Below are 18,973 nucleotides of genomic sequence, written 5' to 3'. Positions count from 1 at the left end.
TGATCTCTAACATTTTGTTTAAATTTGAGGGTAATCTGTTGTTCATCATGGATGTTATCCACCACTTCAAGGTTTTTGCTCCAAAAGCACCATAGCTTGCCATTCTCAGTGGTGATACATTCATTAAAACCCAAATATCTCTTATAACCTTCAATCTTGTTTTTGTTGACTAATGGCTCCATAATGGCTACAAAGTCACTGTTGTTGATTCTGATAAGATTTTTCAATCTATGAATAGATTTTTTGGATCTAACACCCCTTATATTCCAAAAAATTGCACTGATCATGGAAAATATGAGGGTGAGACTATTCTAAACTCTTTCCCTTTTCCAGGGGAACAGTTTTAGCTCTTGCATCTTTAAGTTTCTTGCTTTTTCCTTTATGTTTGCTTCTTCCCCTTTTTACTGGAGACAATCCTTGCTTTTCAATCACTTCCTTCAAGTGACTTTCAGCTGTACATTCCTGGTCTTCATCGACTTCCCCTTCTTCCTTGTCACGGACAATGTTTGGGGCAAAAAATTGAATTAGGCTTTCTGCCACTTCATCATCAGAGTTGCCTTCAAAATCATCTTTCTGTTTATCATTTTCGCAGTTTAGATCTACCACCAGGTTTATGCCCTCACAATCTTTGAGTCTGGAACTTAAGCTAGTCGAAATTTCCTCCTCTTCTTCTTTGTTATCAGTCCCATTTCTTTCTTGAGATCTTTGATCAATGCTGTCATTCTCATCTTTGTTTTCCTTCACTTTACTTTCTTGAGACATTTGTTTTCCATTTTCCTTTCCTTCATGAGTGTCCTGATTTTCTGACCTTGCTTCCTGCAACCTTTGGTCACTGTTGTTCTCGGTATTGTCTTTATCTTTTTTGTTATGACTTGGTTTGTTATGTTCAACCATTTCCTTGTTGCTATTCTCATTTTCCTTCTCATGCTCTTTGCCTTGATATTCTTCTTCCTTTTGTTGCTCTTCATTTTCAAAGTCCTCCTCCTCATTATCTGTAGTAATATCCTCTTTTCCATTCTCTTCTTTGTTATTCCCCTGCTCCTTTTTATGGGATCTCCCAGTAATGTTTTTGAAATGCACCTTATTTTTCTTCTTCTTTTTAAACTTCTTTTTCTTCTTCTTGGTTTTGATCCTCTCATTAATGGTAAGAGCTTCCTCTCATTAAGGGAGTGAATATGTTATTACAACTTTACTCAGGTAGTAGAGTGCCTCACATTAATATGACCTTTTGCTTTGGGAGAGAGTTATCTTGTGAATTTGAGAACTGGATGCGTTCTATTTCAGGGTTAGGCGTTGAAAGATTATGCCTTTCCTTTATTTGTGGTTCTGTTTCCGTAAGTTTCACCACCACCACCACCCCCCTCAACTCCCCCGATAGGTTGTTTAGATTTTCTCTTGAGCTTCTGTCTCAAGCTTCTTTATTGAAGCATTTGGATTTGTACCATTGCACTGTGCAACTAATTTCCGAAGTTTGTTTTAGGTCCCTCGAGACCCTTTCTCTGACAGGTCCCTCGAGACCCTTTCTCTGACGGCTGTTTTGTTAGCAAGTGGACAGCTAGAGGGTATTTTGTCCTCTTGTTTTAACCTTGAGCAATTAACTCTTAAACTTTGTAACCTTCCTTATAAGCTACGCTTTTCCAGTACAGTAACATATGTTACGTTTCACATTTGTGGTGGAGTGAAAGAGATTGATTTTCAGGCTGCAAATCTTCGTGCACTTGATTTTCACTGTTTTGACAATGTAAGATTCATTTTCTCGTTTGTTCCCAAGTTGGAAAATGTAACGATTCATCCTTCTAAAGCCGATACAATGTCATACATCTTCGGTGATTTTGCGAGAGATTTACCTGCTCACGTTAAATCTTTAGCAGTCAGATGTGGTCATGAGGTATTAGTTTGACAATGTCGTTTCTTCTTAAAGTTTTTGTTTTGGTTTTTTGGGATGTCCTAATCAATTGAGCTATTTCTTTTCAGATAAAATGCATACCAATCGATATGAAGATGTTCAGAAACATTAGGCAGTTAAGCTTGTCACTATTCGACTTGTATGACTCTGACATACTCAATATTTCCCTCCTCTTGGGTGCTTGTCCTCTTCTTCAATATCTGAATTTGACGGTGAGTTATCCATATTCATTTCTTTATGAAGTAAGAGAATTACTAATTGATGGCATTAAGAAGATGCAAAGGTTACAATTCTTTTTTATTTTTTATTTTTAATACTTGGATATTCCAGATATCCTCTGCTTGGTCTTTTATATGTATGCTAGGGAAAGTAATACTATTATTTTCCAATAAGTCAAGTATATGAGCGTTTAGTTTGTTGCATGAGAGAATACCTTTCAGAGAACTGCTACATAGATGCAAAGTTGATGGAAATATCATTTTGTGGTAACAAAAAGAATCATATGACCATTTTTTCCAATCATTTGACTTGTAATCCTAGAAGACTGTCAACTTTGAGTAAGTTCGAATGGTCATACCTACAATTGGTATTTGTAGATAGTGCAATTCTTTTGACTATCATTTTCGACAATTTTTTTTTTTGTTTAATTTGGTTAATGTGACTGATTTGTGCTGAAAATTTTGCCAAAGACGACATTTGATAACAAAAGTGTCACATCAGTTTAGTTGGCACACTGTAAGTCTTCAAGATTGGTTGCAAAGATTAGGAAACTGTATCTTATCCCTTGCTTTATAAACTACAGAATGTCTCCCTGCTGGTAGCTGAACCAAAGACTTAACCAAAATTGATTAATTTGAAGCTTTTCTTATTTAGCGATATGTTGATCTCAGGCACCACAAGTAGAGAAAAAGAGCACGAAACAAAGAGGAAGTAGAGAGCCTCCTTTATCTCCTATGTGTCACACTAAACTAAAAGAAGTGACATTGGGTGGATTTTATGGATCAACATCAGAGATTGAAGTTGCTCTATTTATTCTTAGAAGTGCATTAACACTTGAGCGGATGTTTCTCATCCCAGGGTACATAAGTCCTCATAGAGGTAATTTGGCGACTAATGTTTCCTTCAGTGATAGAGAACGTTACTCAATCCAACGGGAATTACATGGACAAGCTATCTCCAGGGAAGCTGTGGTGATCTTCTACAAATAATATACATTTTGATAGATCTATTATGTCGATATGGTAGCTGATTTGATTTTACTTGTAAAAAACATTCAAGCACATGATTTTCTTTGTTGACACGGGTCGTTGTAGGTAGACATCAGTTTTAATTACGAATGAAGTATGTAGATGCACAAGAAGCTAATTGTCAAGTGGCGAATTGCTTTTTTCACCTTATTCTATTGTGTTGATGTGTCACTGTATTTCATTATGTTACCACCAACAATTAAGATATCCAATTGCTGGGCAAGGAATGGGATTAAATACCATGAGTTACTATATTACCTTAGGAGATCAGGTAAATTGGTCTACATGTGCTAAGTTTGACTCAGTCATCACATTTTAGACATTGTCTCGACATATTTCTTTTACTAAGTCATTGATCTCATATCGGGGGTCTGCATTCACTATTAAGCCTATGCTTGTCCACTCCTTTCAAGCTTGATTCTCCCCTCAGACTCATTGTCTAAACTCGTTATTTCGCACTCTATTTGGTTGTAATGCGGTTCAAGAACCCGATTCCCTTCCTGTACTTTAACCCCGGGCTTCCCTTTCATTACTTCTTTTAGAAAAGATCGAGGAGACAACCCGCTCAAAACACCCTACCACCAAAAAAACATAATATGATAATGCTTTTTTTTTTTTTTTTTTAAAATGATAACGGTTAACTAACACCCAGGAAGTCATTTTTTTGCGACTATATGAAATCCAAAACAAATTACATTTTGTTCCTACCTGTAGTTACAATTGATGGTTATACAAAATGTCTAACACTACTAGTCTGAATAACTTTACTAACTAGTAATTAGCTAAGCATCAACTAGCTAGCTGAAGGTACGAATTCCGACAATCATACATCATCATTCCAAAGATGAACTCTTAATTTCATCATTTTCAGACAAATAATGTGTTTCTCTCCTGGGAGATACAAAGAGCAACAGTCATCCCTGATAACAGTGAGATATGTTAGATTACTGGATTCATCAACGTAGTCCTGCAACCAGAAGCGGATCCAGAATTTGAAGTTTATGGGTTTTTAAATAAATATATAATAATAACCGGATGAAGTTGGCCGGTAATTTGAAGAGCTTTTGAGAATAACTCTTAGTCACCTCCAACATAAAGGGTAATTAAACTAAATGTGTTGGGTCACTTAGCCAATCAATTTTGAAAACTCAAATGTAATTTTGATCAAAATTCTCTTGAAAAATGTGTGACTCCATAATACTTGCCAAAACAAAGTTTGGGTTTGGAGGAAACAAAGTTTGGGTTTGGAGGTTAGATTAACCACGGAGGTGTGAGGCACCCCTTAAATCTCATACTCCTTCCGTAAAAAATTAGTCGTCCTGATTCTCTTTTACATGTCTCTTAAGGAATATTAATTTGGGGGTGGGGGTGGAGGGGGGGGGGGGGGTGGGTTAACTATTTTACCATTCAGTGGTATTTGAACAATCATAACATCATACCATAATTCATGAGGTGTTTGTAGTCTTCACAGACTATAACTACTAAGCGTGAAATGGTAAAAATTAATTTTGTCTTGAACTTCTAAAACAACAATAATTTGAGACAACTACTTTTTAGTAATCATGATAGTTAATTTGAGATGGACGGAGTATAAATTAAGTGCTGAAACTATACTAAAGAAACAAATGAAAACTTGAAAATTGAAAGTTAGTCACTACTTATGTCAAATGTCTGATGCCTGCACTTGTACTAAATTAAGGAATATAAAATTTCGCAATATGTCGATGAAACTTTCACCATTTCTTTGAGGGGGAAAAAAGAAGTTTAAACCGACAATATTCTATTTTATTTATATAAAGCTAGTAAGTTTTTTCCTATTAATTATCAATTTACCATCCTTTATCAATACTGTAACTTAAGAAGTATCATCTTACCACTTCGACTATTCTCAAAGAAAACAGAGCGAAAGAAAATTATTATTATTATTATTATTATTATTATTATTATTATTATTATTATAATTATATAGATAAAAAGGAAACGTGCTAAATAATAAGGAAAGTGCAAATGACGGAAATAAATATGAATAAAAGTTACTGCATTGCAGATTCTGATTTCCCAAAAGTGGGAATAAAACATTATATTATTATTATTACTTGTATTTAGTGTACGTGCGTTGCACGTGTCTGTTGCGTCGAACAATAAAAAAATATACACAAAAAGGCTAAGTATATGAAGTAGCAATAGACGTTAAATAGATACAACATTTATTTAAGTGACAAAAGTACATTCGATCATCTCTACTTCTCTGGTCATTCAACCTTAAAGAACTTCACATATTATCATTTGAGAATAATCCACCCTTTTTCTACGAATCCAACAAAATATAATAGCATTGTACCTTGAGAACATGTCTAATACTTGACGTAAAAATTCTACAAAAAGATCATGAAAAACTCAGTAATTGAAAACCGAATAGTGAATCCTAGGATAAACAATTTAAAGATACTAACGTTACGGTTGATTAAAGTAATAATACTAATTGGTGAGAGCTTAATGCATTACACTTTGTAAAGATATAACTGTAAGTATTTGTATCCATGTGAAGTTGGTATGGTTTTTTATCTTCAACCATAGGCAGGAATTAGGATAGTTGATTGGTTAAATCAAACCAAATATAAAAACAAAACAAAAAAGATAACCGTGCATGATTCTTATCCTACAATTTACAGGAAAAAGAACAAAAGAAATATATAATCATCACAAAACAATAAATAATCCAACATAAATTAAACTCTCTCAAGTCTCAACCAAATAAGTAGTGAAATGGCAGGTCGGTTTCAGCATTCAGGCATCATATACCCGAAAGCGAATATGATGGCATAAAAATCAAAAGCAGATAAGCAAAAAATTTAGTAATAGATAAATAATGAAGAAAATTAAGTTACCTGTAGTTACAAATTTTTTTCCACAAATTCGAACTTTGAAGTTCGATCTTCTCAATTTCGCAACCACTCCAACAGTAGTAGACTCTATCATTCAACATACATGAAAACACGATAAATATTTATAAAAATACATGCAATTTTCATTTTGCAAACAATTCTCTATTTTCTTCTGTCACGCCCCAACCTTGGTAAGGTGTGACTGGCACCCGGAACCTTACTGCGAACCCAGGGTTCGTAACTTACACTAAGTCTTGAATGGCAACATAAGACCAAAGAGGCTAAATATGAACATAATATCATGCATACGTATATGTACAATGGGCCTACGACGTCAACATATCCACTAACAAAACATAACTAAGCTGTATACAGGAATCTGTCTGCAAAGCCTCTATGAACATGACTGAAGTACATAAGTCGGGATAGGGCCCCCGACATACCCTTAACACAAAATACATATACAACCCAGACTCGTCAATGCTCCAGGAAGAAGTGGAGCCCACCAATCAAAACTAGTACCTGAAAGCAGCCTACTGTGGAAGATCCTTGTCCCGTCTGTCTACACTTGGAAACTCACTTCTCGACTTTCCAACTTACTTCCTGTCTTGCAAATTACTTAAGATCGTTCGTAGTCTCATAATCTACATATACAACCATTCATACTATTGTTAGGCCCATCATCAAATGCTCGTCTTAAGCCTTCAATTTAAATCCATTTGAAACCTGCCGAAATTCGGGCAAAGATCTCCTCTGTTTATATGCCTAGCTCGAAATCACAATACCACAACCAACAACAACAACACAGTACTAACATCAACAACACCATTATCCATACCAATATATTCCATAAAACATCCCACACGATGTTTTCCAAATTTCTCAACTAACAAATTCATTATACGATCATTTAATAGCTTTTCCTCCGTAAATAAGCTTAATTCAATATTAATAAGGAAAGATTCATACCTTTCACCCGCTAGAACTGCAATATCTTCAATTATCACCTTGAATTCTAGCCAAGATTCCATGCAATACGATATTATAATCACAGCTATATGCTATCCGGACCTAAATCCGGAGATTGCACTTAATTTACGTTAAAATTTGATGAATGAAAGTTGGGGGGAAATTTCCAGAATATTTTGGATGGTTGGAGGGGTGTTTGGATGAAAAATGAGGGGGTAAATCCCCTTTTATAAGGTTCTAGAGTACGTTTCCACTGACCTAGAATTTGTCCTTCGCGTTCGCAGCCTTGGGTCGCATTCGCAAAGGATAAATCCCTGCTCCTCTTCGCATTCGCGGCCCTTTGGTCGGGTTCGCGTAGGGAAATTTTCTACTCTGGCAGCCTAACTTGTAAAGTCCATAACTCTCTACTCCGATGTCCTATCGACGAGCGGTTTATTGCGTTGGAAACTAGACTTCATGAACTTCAATTTAGGCTTTTGCTTTGCTTCAAAACTCCTCATATACTAAAAGATATTCTTTCTCCAAGTTGGGCCAAAATTGCCCCTCATATTTTCTTCAAAGTTCCAACAAATTTAATTTCCTTGATTCACTTGCCCTTCAATCCTTCCATAGCTTATTATATGAACTTAAACCCTCACAATCATAAGATAAGCGCATATAATCTCATATACCTCCTGAAAGGTAGCTCGAATCTCAACATACAAAACTACGGGGTGTAACATTCTCCCCCTCTTTAAAAACATTCGTCCTCGAATGTTAAAATCTTAGGGATATCTATGGAAATTTCTGCAGAGTTTCCTCGGTAACTATAATACTACCAACCTGTGACACAGCAATCTAAAATACACAATACCGCACCGGCTACCGTAAGTAATAATAACTTTTTAATCACACATAACTAGTAAATATACCTGTATTATCATAGGGTAGCCGCTCTTGATTCTGATGCCTAGTCAAAGCATATATGCGGTTCTGACCACTGCCAGAGCTAGACGTTCCACCTCTACCTCTGCTAACTGATGTCTGAGGGCCTCGTTATGGGAAGTGTACCGAGGAAGCTGAAGCTGCTATTGATCCAGTGCGCCAAGCCATACCACCTTTATCATTCATCGGGCAATCCCTTATATAGTGGCCTGAAACCCCACATGTATAACATACATCAGAGCCCTGACGACATCGTCCAAAATGTACTCGACCACACTGACTGCATCAGGGAGGGGGCATCTTCATCTGCGTTGATTCTCTTCGGTGCTGAAAACCCGAAGCCTTCGAATTCTGACCTAACTCAGAATAAGCCGACCTCTCATAATGCGGCCTCCGCGATAGTGAAGGAGTACTAGTAGCTAAAAGTGGGGGCCTAAAACTACCCCTGACGTCCTCTAACTGACTAGAAGACCTAGCCCTCTTAGACTGACCCTCATTCAAATCCTCGACCGCCGTCTCTTCGATCTTCTAGATTAGAGAGCATATGCCTGGCTACGGGCGATTTCCATACCGTCAAGTAAAACAGCTGTGGAACATTCATTAATTAAATGCGGCTCGAGTCCCGCCACAAACCAGTGCACTCGGTCTTCCATTTCTGCTACAATAGTGGGAGCATACCTAGCTAAAGAGTTAAACTGGAGACTATACTCCCGCACACTTCTGTTCCCTTGCCTAAGAGTCAAGAATCTGTCTACTCTCGCCCGACGAACCTCTGGTGGCAAATAATGTCGAAGAAAGGCATCTACGAACTCCTGCCACACGGGTGGAGGTGCATTAGCCCCTCTGGAAGACATCCAAGCAGTATACCACTACACAGCCACATCTCGTAATATGTAGGAAGCTAACTCTACTGACTCGGCGTCTGAAGCATGCATCACTCGCAACGTTATCAGCATTTTGTCTATAAAATTCTGTGAGTCCTCCTCTGGTTTCGACCCAAAGAACTCTGGAGGGCCCAAATTAAGAAAGTCTCGGACTCTGGCATTAATGGCTCTCACCGTAACCTGTACCCTGCCGATGAGCCTGAGCGTCTACTATCTGAGTCAACAACTGAATGGCCTCTCGTACCTTCTGACCCGAGGCATCAGGTGGGGAAACTGGGGGTACTGGAGTCCCTGTATACTCATCTAGAGCGGTTGAGGTATAAGAGGTCCGGGATGAAACTTTATTCTGGGACCTGCCTTTCTCTATGTCTACTGGCAGCTCCCGCTCACTCCTTCTTCCGGCCACTGCCTTGTCCTTCTGGGCCCTGTTGCCTTTCTCTTCATAGGCATTACTGAAATCATGACATATGGTCAGGAAAAAGAGAATCCTCATAACATGGTTCGATCGCACGATCTAAGATAGGAAAGAAAGGAAATCTTCCTAAATGCCTTGCAGCCTCCTGTTTATAGGTGTGGTGCACTGCACAACATAAATAAGACTCTGCTAGACACATCTTGCAAATAACCCTAGGACAGACCTGCTCTGATACCACTCTGTCACGTCCCAACCTTGGTAAGGCGTGACTGGCACCTGAAACCTTACTGGGGCCGAGCGAACCTAGCTGTAACTTACTCTCTCTAAGTCTCGAATGGCAACATAAGACCGAAGAGGCTAAATATGAACATAATATCATGCATACATATATGTACAATAGGCCTACAACGTCAACATATCTACTAACAAAACATAACTAAGCTATATACACGAATCTGTCTGCAAAGCCTCTATGAACATGACTGAAGTACATAAGTCGGGACAGGGCCCCCGACATACCCTTAACACAAAATACATATACAACCCAGACTTGGCAATGCTCCAGGAAGAAGTGGAGCCCACTAATCAAAACTAGTACCTGAAAGCAGCCTACTGTGGAAGATTCTTGTCCGTCTCGTCACACTGAAACTCACTTCTCGACTTTCCAACTTACTTCCTGTCTTGCAAATTACTTAAGATCGTTCATAGTCCCGTAATCTACATATACAACCATTCATACTATTGTTAGGCTCATCATCAAACGCTCGTCTTAAGCCTTCAATTTAAATCCATTTAAAATCTGCGAAAATTCGGGCAGCATCTCCCCCGTTTATATGCCTAGCTCGAAATCACAATACCACAACCAACAACAACAACAGTACCAACATCAACAACACCATTATCCATACTAATATATTCCATAAACCATCCCACACGATGTTTTCCAAATTTCTCACCTAACAAATTCATTATACGATCATTTAATAGCTTTTCCTCCGTAAATAAGCTTAATTCAATATTAATAAGGAAAGATTCATACCTTTCACCCGCTAGAACTGCAATATCTTCAATTATCACCTTGAATCCCAGCCAAGATTCCTCGCAATACGATATTATAATCACAACTATATGCTATCCAGACCTAAATCCGGAGATTTTACTTAATTTGCATTAAAATTTGATGAATGGAAGTTGGGGGAAATTTCCAGAATATTTTGGATGGTTGGAGGGGTGTTTGGATGAAGAATAAGGGGGTAAATCCACTATTATAAGGTTCTACGGTTGGTTTCCACCGATCTAGAATTTGCCCTTCGCGTTCGTGGCCTTGGGTTGCGTTCGCGAAGGGTAAATCCCTGCTCCTCTTCACGTTCGCGGCCCTTTGGTCGCGTTCGCGCATGGAAATTTTCTACTCTAGCGGCCTAACTTTTAACATCCATAACTCTCTACTCCGATGTCCTATCGACGAGCGGCTTGTTGCGTTGGAAACTAGACTTCATGAACTTCAATTTAGGCTTTTGCTTTGCTTCAAAACTCCTAATATACTAAAAGATATTCTTTCTCCAAGTTGGGCCAAAATTGCCCCTCATATTTTCTTCAAAGTTCCAACAAATTTAATTTCCTTGATTCACTTGACCTTCAATCCTTTCATAGCTTATTATATGAACTTAAACCCTCATAATCATAAGATAAGCGCATATAATCTCATATACCTCCTGAAAGGTAGCTCGAATTTCAACATACAAAACTATGGGGTGTAACATTCTTTATAAGTATGATTCCAGCAAAATAAGTATTAACATGAACGGATCACATATTTAAATAGGTGATAAAAACCTTAACAACATAAGTAGAACAATGTATGATAGAAATAAAATTCAAAAAAGAAGTAGGCCTTTAAATCCAAGCTAAATCGGTATGAGTCTCAATCACATACTCGAATCTTCTTTCACCTGCACAAGAATAATGAAGAATCAATCGATAATGACTTATATAGATTTGTTAGAAGAAGGTTGAAAAAACCTAATCACAACTCGAAGTAAAGAAAGAGGAATTTAGCTCCTAAACCTAAAATTTGTAATTGGAAAAAATACTAATTAAAATTGAACGTGTGTATATCCTAATTAATTGATGGTATACATATGTGTAGATCTTTCTTTGTTGGACGGAACTTTAATTGGTCAATGTCCTATACTACTTTTACGATCTTTGCATTTAATTTTAATGTGTACCAATCATAATGGTTCCTAATCAAATTAGGTACTCTTTAGAACGAATTTATTGTTGTTTGTTTGGATGGATACGACTTTCCTTTATTTAGGTTTTAGAATTTGCTTTAGGTTTAGGATTCTTTTTATTGCAGTTTTTTTTTTTTTTTTTGAAAGGAAATATATATTATTAGTATTTTATGTATATTTATTTGAAGAAAATAGCAAACGACGATTTTGTCTATTGTAGAGTCATTTAATAAAGGGCAAAGAGTTCGATCAACATTTCTAAGGTCCTTCTTGCTTTTAATATAGTATATATTATTAACAACAACAACAACATACCAGTGTAATTCCACAAGTGGGGTTTGGGCCTTTGGGGAGGGTAGAATTTATGCAGACCTTAGCTCTACCTTTATGTGGTAGAGAGGTTGTTTCCGATAGACCCTCGACTCAAAAAAAAAAATAGAATGCAAAATAGCAAGAGACAAAACAAATGTAGCAACAGATAGTAATACCCATTGAAAAATAAGTGACTATGAGATAACTGAGTACAACTGCAGTACTACTAAGGGTAAAAGAAAAGAGAAGAATAAGTACTGCACTCCAGGTGCAGTTATCCACTACCCTTTTACCCTAATCCTCGACCTCCATACCTTCTTATCTAAGGTCATATCCTCAGTCAGCTAAAGATGTGTCATGTCATGTCTAATCACCTCCCCCAGGTCTTCTTCGGCCTACCTCTACGCACCTCTCCAAATAGTGGCGGAGCCAGGATTTCCGCCGAGAGGGTTCAAAATATAAAAAAAGTAAACATACGAAGAAGCCTAAGGGGGTTCAACATCTACTATATATACATAAAAAATAATTTTAACCTTGTAAAAACAATGTCTTTTTCCGCCGAGGGGGTTCGGATGAACACCTTCGGCTCCATGTGGCTTCGCCACTGTCTCCAACCTCTCCTAACTCCTGCAACAGCTAATCCCAGGTCTTTTGGCTCAATGTCATGCAATAAAATGATAAAAATGTAGGACCACTGAATACCAAAACCAAATGATCCGAACTTTTAATTTTTTACTCAAGATACACACGTCCAGATTGAAAATTTGTGCAAGAGTTTATTGATGAAGCCAGAAGTTTCACTAAAATAATTTAAAATATAAATAAATAAACGTGCAAATTAGAACTTTTGAAGCAAAGGAAAACCAACACCTACTATATATGCACAAAAATCACATTTGACCTTATATATATATATAATTTAATTTTTTTAAGGGGATTTGGATGAAACCGTCTTACGGTACCCTAGCGCAGCCCATGCAAGAATTATCCATGTATTTGCATTAGATGGTCAAGTACATTACCATCAAATACCAACCCACTGTGCTAGTCGATATTCTAACTAACTTTTTCAAACTGCCTTTACTTGTGTATGCGTTCCCACATATTTCATCATCTAATCTAGTGATCATACCTTAAAAACCAACCAGTGGATGCATACATCACTCATATTACACCACCACTCCACGTTTTCATTTTCTTTTTTTAATTATTTTTCTTTCACATATAAATCTTTCAACTGACCAGTCATTTTATCTTAATCAAATAACTGCTGCCTTCCTCTTCTATCAACATCCCGTGATATCTTTTTAAGAATAAAATATTTTCAGGTAAACTTCCCAAATCTCAATATCCATCCACTAGGAAAGTCTTCATAGTTCCTACAAGTTTTGCTATTTTTAGTAATATTTCTTATCTTCAACTCACTATAAAAGCACACTATAGATGATCTCTATCCCATCACATATCTTCTATTCATTATTAGAAATTAAACTGCAAAATGTCTTTTACAAGAACGAGTTGTATTGTTGGGTTTGTATTGTTGGGTTCTTGCTCTTATTCCTAGCTATTACATGTCAAGCTAGGGTTCCAAGAAATGCGAATTCGGGATTTGTAACAGTTAAGGATGCCCATTTTGAACTCAACGGATCCCCCTTTCTATTCAATGGTTTCAACTCCTATTGGTTAATGCATGTTGCTGCTGAGCCTAGTAAGAGGTACAAAGTCACTGAGGTTCTTAAAGATGCATCTGCTGCTGGCCTTTCTGTTTGTCGCACGTGGGCTTTCGGTGATGGAGGTGATAGAGCATTACAAGTAGCACCCGGTGTATACGATGAACGTGTTTTTTAGGTAAAGGTTTATGCTTTGCGCATTATCAACGTAAATAATGGTTACATTTTCAGGTTAAATTGACCTATAACACCATGATATACATATCTGATAATCTAGAAAATAGAGTAGTAATGTTAAATTGGACACATAGAGTAAAACATACTTTGGACCATGTCACGTATATATTTTAAACATTTTGGACCATCACGTATATATTTTAAGTTCATTGTACTAAATATTTTCTGGTTTAATTTCATAGCAATTGAACTGTGTCCTTAATTAGATACTTATGTTAATTGTTCTAAATTTGGGGTTATTGTTGTGTTTTTTCTGGATTCAGGGTTTGGATTTTGTGATCTCGGAAGCTAAGAAATATGGTGTTCGCTTAATCTTGAGCTTTGTAAACCAGTGGAATGACTTTGGAGGAAAAGCTCAATATGTTCAGTGGGGGCGAAATGCAGGATCTTATATTAATGGCGACGATGATTTCTATACTCATCCTATGCTCAAAAGTTACTACAAGAACCACATTGAGGTACATGGGTAACAACATATGATAAATTTTTCTCTTAAACAACAAATTGTTTGATAAGCATGCAATCATTGTTTTTACCTACGAAATATCCTCATTATTAAGTAAAACTAAAGAAGCTAGCTAGTATGGTGGTTAATAAAGTTATGCTCTTATGAAATTACTACAGAAAGTTGTTACAAGGTTCAATACCATTACTAGAGTTGCTTATAGAGATGATCCAACAATCATGGCATGGGAACTCATGAATGAGCCACGCGACCAAGCTGACTATTCAGGAAAAACTGTTAATGTAAGCTCCCATAAGTAGTGAATTTTAATTCATTTCCAAATTAAATTAACATAATTTTTTTTGTAAAAACTTTGGTTTCTTACTAATATCGTTCCAGGCTTGGGTTCAAGAAATGAAAAGTTTTGTGAAGTCATTAGATAACAAACATTTGTTGGAGGTTGGAATGGAGGGATTTTATGGTGATTTAATTCCAGAAAGGAAGCAAGTTAATCCTGGTTATCAAGTAGGAACAGATTTTATAAGTAACCATCTTATCAATGAGATTGATTTTGCAACTATCCATGCATACACTGACCAATGGTAACTTACATCTTTTTTGTAATTACAAATTCACGTGTTGTTTCCATTATAATATATGCCATGGAAAGGGAAGAGCTTTATAGTGCTGAAAAAAGATAATTGTTATCCGTTATCTAATTTTATGAGGTAAAATGCTAAATTTTGATCACATTTTTATAGCTCAATTATATGGGTTATGTCTCTGCAACAATTCAAATACCGCCAAACTTGCATATAACGTTGTTATATACGATGAAACAGCTTCAGACATGTTTTAGACTAATTAGACAAGTTACAAAAGAGACTACACAATTATGTACCGGAAACAAATTAAACTTGTCCAGAAATGTTATATACTCAGAGGTGGTTCCAATATCCTGTGAAAGACAATCATAACTAGATAATTACCAAAAAACATGATATCTAGTCGGAGGCGGATTCAGGATTTGATGCTTGTGGGTTCCAACCCATATCAAATTAAAAAATATAAAGAGAATGGTTATGCTTGTGGGTTCCCAAGTCGTATTTGATATATATTTATCAATTTTTTTCAATACAAATACAGGATCCGAACAAATACATGGGGGTTCCTGGGAACCCCCATATACTAAGCTACATCCGCCCCTGTATCTAGTGATCACATAGACAAGAAAATATTTCAATATATGGATTTTAGATATACACATTAATAGTGTAAAAAATCGTTCACGACTAATGTAGGTTAACCTATTCTAGTAGTCATCATCTTTATCAAGTTATCAAATCTTATTATATAAATTTACATGTAACCATTTTATAATGTAGGTATTTCTTTACATTTTAGGGCATAAAACTTAAAACTATTTGTATTTTCAGGGTATCCGGACAAAGCAATGATGCACAGTCGGCGTGGATGGAAAAGTGGATAACAAGTCACTGGCAAGACGCAAGAACCATATTAAAGAAACCTCTAGTGCTTGCTGAATTCGGAAAGTCTAGCAGAGGTCAAGGATCAAGAGATATATTCATAAGTAGTGTATATAAGAATGTCTACAATTTGGCAAAAGAAGGGGGAACCATGGCAGGAAGCTTAGTATGGCAACTCATGGCACAAGGGATGGAGAATTATGATGATGGTTATTGCATTGTTTTGGGACAAAACCCTTCAACTGCAGGAATAATTTCAGGTCAATCTCATGCCATGACAGCTTTGGCTCATTTGGTTCATTGAGTGAAGGCATGAAGATCACCATTATGGAGCATACGAAAGAAAATAAATTTCATAATAGGTTCTACGACTATATTTTTTTTCCTGATTATACAATAATCAATTTCTATGTGGATTTGAGTGATCTTACGTCCCTGATTTTTAGTATTAATTCAACATCATATATATTACCAAACATGTGAGCTGATTAAACTCAAGAATGTAATTGCATAGATTATTTCAAGAAAAAGGAGTGTTATGTTTCTGTCCTCTTGTTTTTTAGTTTGAGTACAAAATTATGTTTTATGCTGAAGGAATAACTAATTGGAGATTTATGTCAAAAAAAAAAAAAAGTTTAAAACAAATTGGACATTTATGCGGAAGTTAATATTTCTTCTTGTAAGAACGGTTGAGCGGCTTTACCATCAAACAATTATCTTATCGGTTTCTTACAAGATCATTTGTGAAGTGATGTAAATTTTGAACAACAAACACGCTTTAATCAAAGAATATATAATGATAGTTAAGAGTAGAATGAAGCAATAATACTATAACAAAAATTAGAGAGAATTAACTTTTGACACTAATATATCATGATTTGTTGAACAAAATTAAGATTTAAGTGAACTCAAACCAAACAATGCTCCAACATCCAATTCAACTCAAAGCATTCAACTATAACATTAGAATTACCTTTTCGTTACAATCTTTCAGTAATCGGGATTTAATACAAATATAGATTCGCACAATTGCCCCTATATTGGGGTGGTCTTTAATTTTTGTCCCTCAAATCGGAGGTTTTTAATTTTTGTCCTTCGACAATTTAAGTAGTAAAAAGGTGGCCGAAAATATCCCTGACATTGAAAAAAAAAAATAAAAAAAATTCGGATCTATGACCTAATTTCGCAAGGCAAGGTTTCATAGAAACCATTCCTATTTGGGCAAAGTTACATAGAAACTATGCCTTGTCCGGCATAGTTCTTTAAGATAACTAAATTTCTACAAGACTTTGCCGGACCAGGCATAGTTTCTATGTAACTTTGCCCGAATAGATATGTTTTTTATAAACTTATACCGGATAACTTAATTTCTGCTGAATTATACCGAACAAGACATAGTTTCTATGTAACTTTGCCCGAATAGGCATAGTTTTTATGAAACCTTGTCTTGCGATTTTTTTTTTTTTAACTCTGCTGGGGTTCGAACGCAGAATCTCTGGTTTTGTAGATAAGCGAATAAGGGCATTCTGACCCCCAAATTTTCTATTAATTAAAAAGTAGGGACAAAAATTAGAGACCAGCGATTTGAGGGGTAAAAATTAAAGACTAGTACAATCCGCACACACAAAAAAAAAAAAAAAAAAAGAGTAAAATAGGAAGGAAAATGACTAAGTCCAAATCGGGCCCTGTGTTTGGATTAGGAATTTTGGGCTTGGGTTTAGGTGGACTTCACAAAGGAACTTGGGTTGTATTTGGTGAGAAAAAGCTGGGCATTTGCACTTTTATCCTTCTTTTGTGCTGGTACGTGTGTCGATTACGTTATTAAATCTATAAGCTGATTAGGTCTCTTTTTCTATTTGAATACTCAACTAACTTTTAATAATATAATAAATGGTGATAGTTCAGCTAGCAAAGGTGTATTTTTAACCATTATTTTTTCAAAATAATTACGGATAAGAAGGCTGCGTCCCCACTTGAACAGCCCTTAGAAATAGTTATACCAACAGAAAGTGAGCAAATGGTAAAAGTAAACAAAGATAAGATAAAATATTGTCTGTCGATCGAAGTTTTTAAAAACGATTTTTTCTCGAAGACTATGCAAAAGCAGCAGCAGTTGTAAACTTGTACTCCTTCCTTCCATTTTTATTCTCCATATTTTATTTGACACAAGCGCAATAAATTAAATGTAAGATTTTACTATATCACTCCTAATTAATATAAATTATCTTAATTATGAGAAATAATCAGAAGTAATTAGTACTTATTAATAAAGTTAAAATACTCCTCCGTCTGAATTTAGGTGTCACCTTTCAAATTTCGAGATTCAAACGAATTTTTTTTTATTGTGATTTTTTTATATGTCGTATTAGTATTTTCAATTGTAAATTATTGTGACTTAATTATAGTACTTTTACATAATTTTCAAATATGTAATTTTTTTTAAAAAAAAAAAAAGCTCAAAAGTTTCATATTCGAATTGACAGTCAAACTAAACAAGTTTGACTCTCAAAATTCACATTTTGCCACATAAATTGAGACAGAAGGAGTACTAAATTTATCTCTTAATTTTTCAAATTGGATAAATAAAAGTGAACGTCCACTTTTTAGCATAGTTTATAAGTGTCTATTACTCCTTCTGTCCAAATTTTGCACGACACTCTTTTTTTTTTGTTAGGTCATCAAAAAGAATGGTACCTCTTTATATTTCGAAATAATTCTATTTTACAGTGAGTTGCATTCATACAAATATCTATAAGCTCTTTTTATATCAAAATTTTTAATTTTTTTTTGTTTTTCTTAAACTCTGTATTAACCCAGGAATTATGTTTTTGCAAATGATGAGAGATTGTGATAATTACCCACAGATTTGCAAAAGCTTGTTGGCTCGCAAAATCATGATTTGTTGGCCCATATCTAGTGGTCCTTTTCGGATAAAGAGCTCACTTTCTTTCTTTTTATAGAAAAATAAAACATTTCGGCTGAGGGCTGACCGCCCTCGCAGTCGCCGCGACAAAACGAAAAACTATAATTAGAAAGAAAATATTTGGAGGAATGAAGAACAAAAAGAACTAAACAAAGGATAAGGTTCTCGACTCATAATATGTTAATAGTGTAGATTTTTAGACATTATTATATAAGAATTTAACTTGTATTTATTGATAAAGTAACAAACCATTTGTGTATGCAAATAAACTTAAATTTTTACTTAAAAATTTATTTTAAAGTAGTACGGATTAATACTATTCTTATTAAATATAATTACTTTGTAATTACTTTTAAAGTATTTAGTTTATATAATATATTATCTGTCTTATTTTTAAACGAAAAATAGTTAAATATATTGCTACATATCGAAAAT

The 18,973-nt window shown here is 35.5% G+C and overlaps 2 protein-coding genes and 1 pseudogene across 2 annotated transcripts; 2 read left to right on the top strand and 1 right to left on the bottom strand.

Moving 5' to 3' along the window:
* Positions 1-306: 306 nt before the first annotated feature.
* Positions 307-894, bottom strand: LOC132046033 (uncharacterized). The gene has a single exon (XM_059436580.1). It carries the CDS (start codon positions 892-894, stop codon positions 307-309), a length of 588 nt encoding a protein of 195 aa, XP_059292563.1.
* A 326-nt stretch (positions 895-1,220) lies between these two features.
* On the top strand, positions 1,221-3,963 carry LOC132046032 (uncharacterized). Its single transcript, XM_059436579.1, has 4 exons — positions 1,221-1,334; positions 1,481-1,888; positions 1,975-2,118; positions 2,797-3,963. The coding sequence occupies exons 1-4, from the start codon at positions 1,221-1,223 to the stop codon at positions 3,112-3,114; spliced, it is 984 nt and encodes a 327-aa protein (XP_059292562.1). The 3' UTR covers positions 3,115-3,963.
* LOC132046031 (mannan endo-1,4-beta-mannosidase 1-like) lies at positions 3,256-15,919 on the top strand (annotated as a pseudogene).
* The last annotated feature ends 3,054 nt before the right edge of the window (positions 15,920-18,973 follow it).

Source organism: Lycium ferocissimum, unplaced genomic scaffold, assembly GCF_029784015.1.
Source record: "Lycium ferocissimum isolate CSIRO_LF1 unplaced genomic scaffold, AGI_CSIRO_Lferr_CH_V1 ctg9100, whole genome shotgun sequence".
In the NCBI taxonomy this organism is placed as follows: Eukaryota; Viridiplantae; Streptophyta; class Magnoliopsida; order Solanales; family Solanaceae; genus Lycium; species Lycium ferocissimum.
Note: the sequence above shows the minus strand (reverse complement) of the source record. Positions and strands in the feature narration are given on the sequence as shown.

Coding starts and splice junctions, on each gene's coding strand:
- LOC132046033 (XM_059436580.1), bottom strand. CDS start 894: ATGGTTGAACATAACAAACCAAGTCATAACAAAAAAGATAAAGACAAT.
- LOC132046032 (XM_059436579.1), top strand. CDS start 1,221: ATGACCTTTTGCTTTGGGAGAGAGTTATCTTGTGAATTTGAGAACTGG. Junction 1,335..1,480: donor TTATTTGTGGTTCTGTTTCC/GTAAGTTTCACC, acceptor AGTTTGTTTTAG/GTCCCTCGAGACCCTTTCTC. Junction 2,119..2,796: donor TTCAATATCTGAATTTGACG/GTGAGTTATCCA, acceptor TGTTGATCTCAG/GCACCACAAGTAGAGAAAAA.